The following is an 8769-nucleotide window of genomic DNA, read 5'->3' on the forward strand; positions in this document are numbered from 1 at the left end:
AGGGGGGGGGACGCCAGGCCGCGCCCCGCGCGCCTCTGCAGCGGCAGGCCGGGTCAGCGCCTGATGGCAAGTCTGACCACCGCCTGGCTGGCCCTCCCCTTGACGTGCTCCCAGGGCCCTGCCCAAGGCCTTGGCCCGACGTAGGAGCCCGACGGTAGGGGCCTGCCGGCCAGGAGCGCACCGGGAAGGTCTAGCAGTGGACGCCCCCCTCCCAAAGGGGAGGCCCAGCCTGCGCAGCTCAAGGACGGGACCCTGGGGCCTTTGACAGGTGCCCTCTACAGGACAGGGCCCAGCACCCTGCCCGCCCCAGCCGCATCTGCCCTTCCCAGGGCCCCTGGTCAGATAAGGGCTCTCCTTGGTCTAGATTCAAGGGTGACCCCAGGGAGGGAGGGAGAAGGTCTGAGTCCAGAGGCAGAAGCAGGAAATAGGTGTGAGGTGCCGAAGCTCTCCGTGGGGCTGGCGCTGGCGGGAGTCGTTCCCATAGCCCAGACAGCGCATGGGACAGCACCTGACATGTGTCACAGTGCGCCCCCCTCAGGAGAGGAAAGACCTGCCCTGGGACCTGCCAGCAGCAAGAAGGGGCTCTTCCCAACGGACAGGTGGCTTCCTAGCGAGCACCTAGAAGGGACCTGCCTGGCCGGCCCTGCACCCACGTTAACGGCCCCTCCCACACCCTCCAGGCACCCAGAGGCCACTTGACCTGAACCCAACCCTGTCCAGGGTAGAGGGCGAAGTGGACAGGCCAGCCAGGACACGGCCTGAGGCTCTCAGGCCTGCTGAGGGGCCCACCCCCTCCCTGCACTCTCCTCCCTCCTATCCTTCCCTCCCTTCCACAGCCCTGCTGCTGGGTGGCACCCCCTGCCCGCCAGCCTCCTGGAGGCCACCCTGCACTATCCCACACTCCTCTGTGTGAGGGTAGGATGGCCTGCTCCTTCATGGACTTCTCCAGCTGCACTCCCCAGGGCCCTGGACCTTCCGGGGTGACATTCCCCCCTCCCACACAGCTGCTGCCCAGCTCTGAGCTTGTGGCGGAGAGTCCGGGCTGACCACAGGTGTCGTTTGTGGTCAGAACGACAGTCTGGAAGCAAACCACTCAGACATGCCACAGAAGTCACACCCCAGCAGCTGGACCCTGCAGCTAGGTGGAAAAGCAGAGACTCGGAGTTTAGTCTGCCCGCATGCCCCGAGAAACAGGCTGCGGCTCAGGGCCCTAGGAGGAAGGAAGGTGCTGGAGTCTGCGAGGTAGGTCCGGGAGCCTGCAGGGAGCAGCAGAGAAGAGAGCAGGGTTAGGCGGGGAGAGCAGTTACATTTGCGTGGACTCGGGGAGGGTGGGCAGGGGCCGCTCGGGGCCGTCGGCCAGCAGGAAGGAGTCCACCGACTTGTTGCTGAGGCGGAAGGGTGCCAGGCGGCGGAAGTTGCCAGGAGAGTGGGGGATCTGCACCCGGGCCCTCTGGGAGGGCACCACCGTCTCCCCGGGAGACAGCCAGGGTGGCACCCTGCTGAGGATGGTGGAGTCCTCGTCCTGGGAGAAGACAGGGTTGTCGATTCCTAGGAGAGAGGGCAGCACTGGTAAGCCAGGGGCCATGCACGGGCGTGGGCTTGAACACCATCTCGTCCTGGGGACGTCACCTGCAAGGTCACCTGAAAGTGAGGGCCACCTGCCTTGCCCCCTCGTTCCTGCCAGCCTGTGGTCGTGCCTCCTCAGGACACAGCCTGGCTGACTTCCCAAGGGAGGCGCCTCGTGGGTGACCTGTGCCCCCACCCGTGACTCCCTGGGACAGAGTCACCGGTGGAAGGGCAACACTGCTGGACCTGCCCTGACACCCTCGTCCTGGTGTCCCTCGCCCATTGGCCAGGCTCCAGCACAGCCCATGTGGTACAGCGGGGGCCACCCCCTGCCACCCCTGCCCTCACCTGCAGGGGAGTCTGAGGCTGTGTCCTTTGTGATGCTTGCCAAGAACTCGATCCCCCCGCTTGTGTCCTCAGCGTCATAGTCAGGGACCTCCTCGTGGTCCGAAAGTTCGAGACCTGCTGGTGGGGACATGAGAGCAGGCTGGGACAGAGACGACTGGCCACACCCTCGAGTGGTCCTCACTGCTGAGGGATGTCCCTGCCATGGCCTGACCCAGCCCCCAGTGTGGCTGGGCCAAGGCCCCCTGCTACCCTAGACAGCTGCCTCTGGGGACACATTGGAGAGGAAGGGGCGGGAGCCCTTGCCCCAAGTGCACTCAGGGTGGGTGGCCAGGCAGGTGCAAGGCCAGCAGGGAGCCCTTGCCCTGAGCGCACTCAGGTGGGCGGCCGGGGCGGGGCCCCTTCATACCCGTCTCCGTGGCCAGGTGGTGCGTGGGGCTGTCCAGGGGCAGTTTTCCATTGGGAATGCTGCTGTTTCTCTGAGGAGCAGACAGAGCTGCCTTCAGACCCACTGTGGCCTGCCAGGCCTGCCTGAGTGGAGCCTGGAGTGGAGCTGGAGCCAGGAGGCCGCACCCACCCGCTTCTGGGCGCGTTCTCGCTTGTACAGCTTGGCGGCCTTCTTGTTCTGGTTGACACCCAGCTTGGCGGACTTGAAGGACTCCAGGCGCTTGCGCATGGTCCGGTGGAAGATCTCCTTGTCCTGCTTCTCATCCTCACTGGGACTCAGCTCATGCCGGCTGTAGAGGTGCTTATACTGGGGGCGAGGGGGACAATGGGCCTGTCATGGCTGCTGCACACCACACACCCCCTCGCCCCAGCAGCCTCTGTGCTGACTGCAGGGTGCCCCTTTGTCCCGGGGGTCCAGCCAGGGGTCCCCTGTGGCAGGGTGGGTGGGCCAGGTGCCCGCGCACCTGCTGGCGTGGCTTGTACAGGTACTGCTGCAGCGTGTGGTGGGTGACCATGTCCTCCGTGTCCCTGATGCTCCTCCGCCTCTGCTCCAGGGACTGCATGTCCAGGCAGACCGCGCTGACGTTCTCCCTCCTGTGCAGCACCACGCTGAGCCGGAGCCCGGCCATGGGCCTGCACCCCCCGCACACTCACCACCGCACCCCCCGCACACTCACCACCATGGTTGCCCTCGTTCCTCCGCTTAGCCGACCGACGCGGCCTCCTGCCCGAAGGTGACCCACCAACCCCTGGCCCTTGCAGGGCCCATCCACCTCTCCCAGTGCCTGGCACCTGCTCCTGAAGCGGACTCTCAGGAAGAGCTGGCCAGGAACCCAGACCAGGCCTGTGGGCATCAGAACCCAAACTCCAGAGGGTGCAAGTCTGGTGGCCCCACTCCGTGCAAGGCTGCCTGGAAGGGGGGTTGGTGCAGGTGCAGCCCAGCTCCTCTGACCCCACTGTGCCTACCCCTGGTTTCTAGGCTGGGAGCTGCCAGCTGCCACAGGGCCTGGGGGACGCTGGCAGTCAGATGCACTCATCAGCAGGCCCCCGGAATGTGGTGGCAAGGGAAGGCGTGCCCCACGCACATGGGTACTTACAGGAGGTAGGAGACAGAGGCCTCCACAGTGGATGGGCGTGGTGTGCTGAAGTCCACGTTGACCACATTGTCTGTGCTTGGCGAGCGTATGAAGGCCAGGGACCCACGGCGCTCACCCTACAGGAGGAGGGCCTTGTTAGCAGACTGGGCGGAGGGCGCCCTGGGCTCTGCAATCACTCCTGCCCATGTGGGGATCTTGACCTCCTGCTGGCAGCCAGCCCACCCTGTGCTCCAAATGCCGTCTGGTGCTCACCCTGCCAGAGACCCCCTCCCCGGCCCTGAGGCAGAGATGCTGGGACCAGGAAGGACTGGGGTCCTAGCACATACCACTGTGGGGACAAAGGTCCTGGCATTCACCACAGAGACAAAAGTCCTAGCATCCACTGTGGGGGGGACCACAGTCCTGGCACTCACCATGGGGAGGACAAAGTCATAGCACTCACCATGGGGGGTATCAAGGTCCTAGTACTCATCATGGGAGGAACCAAGGTCCCAGCACTCACCATGTGGGGGACCAAGGTCCTAGCACTCACCGTGTGGGGGACCAAGGTCCTAGCACTCACCATGGGGGAGCTGGGACATCGCAGGTCCCCAGGCACTCGGGACAGGGACCTTCCTCTCAGCCTTCCCACCCTCACCCAGGCTCCCAGGGCGCAGAGAACGGCATTTTGTTTCGGTCCCTTCTTTGTGACTTGTTCAGAGGCCTGGCAGGCATCTGGACTTCCCAGTCACTGGGAGCCCAGGGGACATGGCCACATTCATGTGGGGACACATGGACAGGCAGGTGGGCCGTGTGTGTTCAATGGCCACATGAGGGTTCTGTGTGAGCTGAGATGCCGGGAAGTCTCTGGGGCACCTGGCCATATGGGAGGGGCAGGTCTGTCCTGGGCCTTGCCATGACCTGCATGCCACGCCAGGCCACATCCTGTCCACGAGGGGCTGTGTAGAGTGAGACCCCCGCCCTCGTCCTCTAGCCGTCCAGGGCCCTTCATTCATACCAGGCCTGGGCTCAGATGGGGACCCGTGTACCAGGGCTCCCCTGGGACACCAGGAGACAGGGCTGCCTCAGGCCACAGCCTTGAATGTATGTGTGTGTGGGCACGCATGTGCGTGTGCTGTGGTCATGTGGCTATGTGTGCATGGGTATGTTAGGGACCCAGCTGTTTCCTGCCCTCTCCTGTCTGAAGAGGGAGACCTGACCACCGCGTGCAGGCCTCCAGGACAGCCCTCTGTCCGCCTGTCTGACTGCTGTGGTGTCGGGATTCTGCTGTCCCCACGCCCACTGAGGGAAAGACAGAACATTCTGGCACCTCGGCCACGTAGCTGATGGCATCCTTCAGGTTCAGCTCATGGAAGACATTCAGGATCCGGTCTCGCGACTTTTGCGCCGATCTCCTCATAAGGATCTTGCTGAGAAACTTCCTGTCGAAATTGGACCACCTGGGTGGGAACGGGTGGTGTCAGCTGCAGGGAGGCCTGGTCGTCACTCAGGACAACAGACGGGGGGACGGGGGACAGGTCAGGACACGATGTACCCTCGTGGCAGCGCTGGAGAAGGCCTCGCCAGTAGGAAGGGCGCGACCCTGCCTCCTCGCACCGTCACCTGTGCTGCTGCCCATCCAGCTGTCACTACAACATACATGTGAACCTCGAGACGGCCACCACCTCCAGAACTGGGATGCCCGGGCGGAAGTGGCTGCCCACCTTGCTGGACACGGGTGGGGCCACGCTTGCCCAGGCCAGAGGGCTGGGTGGCTCCCCCTGGGAATTCCATAGGGCCTTTTTGCATGGAAGCACATGGGCTCGGCCTCCACAAGGAGCTGACCCCAGGGCACAGGTGGTGACTTTGTAAATGGAACAGTCGACCTAGAATGTGTTCGTTTTCCGAGGTAGTTTTCAGTGTCAAATGTATTTTGTAATAAAATATAAATAGACCATCTCGATTTCCTGGTGGAACAGCTGTGGATGTTGGCTAGTGCACCCTCCCTCTGTCCGTGGCCTGTTTCCCTGACTTCAGCTTCCACGTAGTTTAACAGTTTGGGATTAATTAGCCCAGAGTGGAAGGGCCTCTCTCCACACCCGGGAAGCCCATTGGGAACCAGCCCTGCCACTGATGTTCGGAATGTCCTTGCCTGCCCACATGTGGGCTGGCGGGCGTGGGTTGTACAGGTACTGCTGCAGCGTGTGGTGGGTGACCATGTCCTCCGTGTCCCTGATGCTCCTCCGCCTCTGCTCCAGGGACTGCATGTCCAGGCAGACCGCGCTGACGTTCTCCCTCCTGTGCAGCACCACGCTGAGCCGGAGCCCGGCCATGGGCCTGCACCCCCCGCACACTCACCACCATGGTTGCCCTCGTTCCTCCGCTTAGCCGACCGACGCGGCCTCCTGCCCGAAGGTGACCCACCAACCCCTGGCCCTTGCAGGGCCCATCCACCTCTCCCAGTGCCTGGCACCTGCTCCTGAAGCGGACTCTCAGGAAGAGCTGGCCAGGAACCCAGACCAGGCCTGTGGGCATCAGAACCCAAACTCCAGAGGGTGCAAGTCTGGTGGCCCCACTCCGTGCAAGGCTGCCTGGAAGGGGGGTTGGTGCAGGTGCAGCCCAGCTCCTCTGACCCCACTGTGCCTACCCCTGGTTTCTAGGCTGGGAGCTGCCAGCTGCCACAGGGCCTGGGGGACGCTGGCAGTCAGATGCACTCATCAGCAGGCCCCCGGAATGTGGTGGCAAGGGAAGGCGTGCCCCACGCACATGGGTACTTACAGGAGGTAGGAGACAGAGGCCTCCACAGTGGATGGGCGTGGTGTGCTGAAGTCCACGTTGACCACATTGTCTGTGCTTGGCGAGCGTATGAAGGCCAGGGACCCACGGCGCTCACCCTACAGGAGGAGGGCCTTGTTAGCAGACTGGGCGGAGGGCGCCCTGGGCTCTGCAATCACTCCTGCCCATGTGGGGATCTTGACCTCCTGCTGGCAGCCAGCCCACCCTGTGCTCCAAATGCCGTCTGGTGCTCACCCTGCCAGAGACCCCCTCCCCGGCCCTGAGGCAGAGATGCTGGGACCAGGAAGGACTGGGGTCCTAGCACATACCACTGTGGGGACAAAGGTCCTGGCATTCACCACAGAGACAAAAGTCCTAGCATCCACTGTGGGGGGGACCACAGTCCTGGCACTCACCATGGGGAGGACAAAGTCATAGCACTCACCATGGGGGGTATCAAGGTCCTAGTACTCATCATGGGAGGAACCAAGGTCCCAGCACTCACCATGTGGGGGACCAAGGTCCTAGCACTCACCGTGTGGGGGACCAAGGTCCTAGCACTCACCATGGGGGAGCTGGGACATCGCAGGTCCCCAGGCACTCGGGACAGGGACCTTCCTCTCAGCCTTCCCACCCTCACCCAGGCTCCCAGGGCGCAGAGAACGGCATTTTGTTTCGGTCCCTTCTTTGTGACTTGTTCAGAGGCCTGGCAGGCATCTGGACTTCCCAGTCACTGGGAGCCCAGGGGACATGGCCACATTCATGTGGGGACACATGGACAGGCAGGTGGGCCGTGTGTGTTCAATGGCCACATGAGGGTTCTGTGTGAGCTGAGATGCCGGGAAGTCTCTGGGGCACCTGGCCATATGGGAGGGGCAGGTCTGTCCTGGGCCTTGCCATGACCTGCATGCCACGCCAGGCCACATCCTGTCCACGAGGGGCTGTGTAGAGTGAGACCCCCGCCCTCGTCCTCTAGCCGTCCAGGGCCCTTCATTCATACCAGGCCTGGGCTCAGATGGGGACCCGTGTACCAGGGCTCCCCTGGGACACCAGGAGACAGGGCTGCCTCAGGCCACAGCCTTGAATGTATGTGTGTGTGGGCACGCATGTGCGTGTGCTGTGGTCATGTGGCTATGTGTGCATGGGTATGTTAGGGACCCAGCTGTTTCCTGCCCTCTCCTGTCTGAAGAGGGAGACCTGACCACCGCGTGCAGGCCTCCAGGACAGCCCTCTGTCCGCCTGTCTGACTGCTGTGGTGTCGGGATTCTGCTGTCCCCACGCCCACTGAGGGAAAGACAGAACATTCTGGCACCTCGGCCACGTAGCTGATGGCATCCTTCAGGTTCAGCTCATGGAAGACATTCAGGATCCGGTCTCGCGACTTTTGCGCCGATCTCCTCATAAGGATCTTGCTGAGAAACTTCCTGTCGAAATTGGACCACCTGGGTGGGAACGGGTGGTGTCAGCTGCAGGGAGGCCTGGTCGTCACTCAGGACAACAGACGGGGGGACGGGGGACAGGTCAGGACACGATGTACCCTCGTGGCAGCGCTGGAGAAGGCCTCGCCAGTAGGAAGGGCGCGACCCTGCCTCCTCGCACCGTCACCTGTGCTGCTGCCCATCCAGCTGTCACTACAACATACATGTGAACCTCGAGACGGCCACCACCTCCAGAACTGGGATGCCCGGGCGGAAGTGGCTGCCCACCTTGCTGGACACGGGTGGGGCCACGCTTGCCCAGGCCAGAGGGCTGGGTGGCTCCCCCTGGGAATTCCATAGGGCCTTTTTGCATGGAAGCACATGGGCTCGGCCTCCACAAGGAGCTGACCCCAGGGCACAGGTGGTGACTTTGTAAATGGAACAGTCGACCTAGAATGTGTTCGTTTTCCGAGGTAGTTTTCAGTGTCAAATGTATTTTGTAATAAAATATAAATAGACCATCTCGATTTCCTGGTGGAACAGCTGTGGATGTTGGCTAGTGCACCCTCCCTCTGTCCGTGGCCTGTTTCCCTGACTTCAGCTTCCACGTAGTTTAACAGTTTGGGATTAATTAGCCCAGAGTGGAAGGGCCTCTCTCCACACCCGGGAAGCCCATTGGGAACCAGCCCTGCCACTGATGTTCGGAATGTCCTTGCCTGCCCACATGTGGGGGCCAGTGTTTCCCAACGTCAGGACCCAGTTCAGAACCGGGCAGCTGGCCACTGGCTCCGGTTCTGGATGAATGATTTGTAGTGACGGTCACCGCAGCTCACTAGCATTGTAGTGACCGGCGCAGCCATCGCACCAGAGTGGGGCAGTGAAGGCCAGCCCGGCTCACCAGCCACGTGGCCCACAGCCCTCTGCACCCTGTGCCGTCCTAAGGGAGGCTGCGCTGCTACAGGAAGGAGGTGGGCAGGAGGCAGCTGCTGTCTGTCCGGTACTTACTTGTCTCTGAGGTAGTTGTGTCCGATCTGTCCTGATATGTCCTCGATGGCCGAGAGGATGTGATCGAAAGCCTTTCAGAGGAGTCGGTCAGCATTACTGGCTGCCAGCCTCCCTGAGCTCCCAAGGCCAGTGGCCTC

At 62.7% G+C, this 8769-nt stretch overlaps 1 protein-coding gene across 1 annotated transcript in view; it reads right to left on the reverse strand.

Moving 5' to 3' along the window:
* Positions 1-8: 8 nt before the first annotated feature.
* Positions 9-8769, reverse strand: part of SLC9A3 (solute carrier family 9 member A3) — a 44038-nt gene continuing 35277 nt past the window's right edge. Inside the window, exons 9-16 of the mRNA XM_006140113.2 lie at positions 8633-8703; positions 7522-7651; positions 6213-6328; positions 2823-2952; positions 2489-2665; positions 2321-2390; positions 1915-2031; positions 9-1548 (exon numbers count right to left, since the gene is read on the reverse strand). Of these exons, the coding sequence (XP_006140175.1) occupies positions 1304-1548; positions 1915-2031; positions 2321-2390; positions 2489-2665; positions 2823-2952; positions 6213-6328; positions 7522-7651; positions 8633-8703 (1056 nt within the window). The 3' untranslated portion in view covers positions 9-1303. The remainder of the gene's footprint in view (positions 1549-1914; positions 2032-2320; positions 2391-2488; positions 2666-2822; positions 2953-6212; positions 6329-7521; positions 7652-8632; positions 8704-8769) is intronic.

Source organism: Tupaia chinensis, unplaced genomic scaffold, assembly GCF_000334495.1.
Source record: "Tupaia chinensis unplaced genomic scaffold, TupChi_1.0 Scaffold000020_1, whole genome shotgun sequence".
NCBI lineage: Eukaryota > Metazoa > Chordata > Mammalia > Scandentia > Tupaiidae > Tupaia > Tupaia belangeri.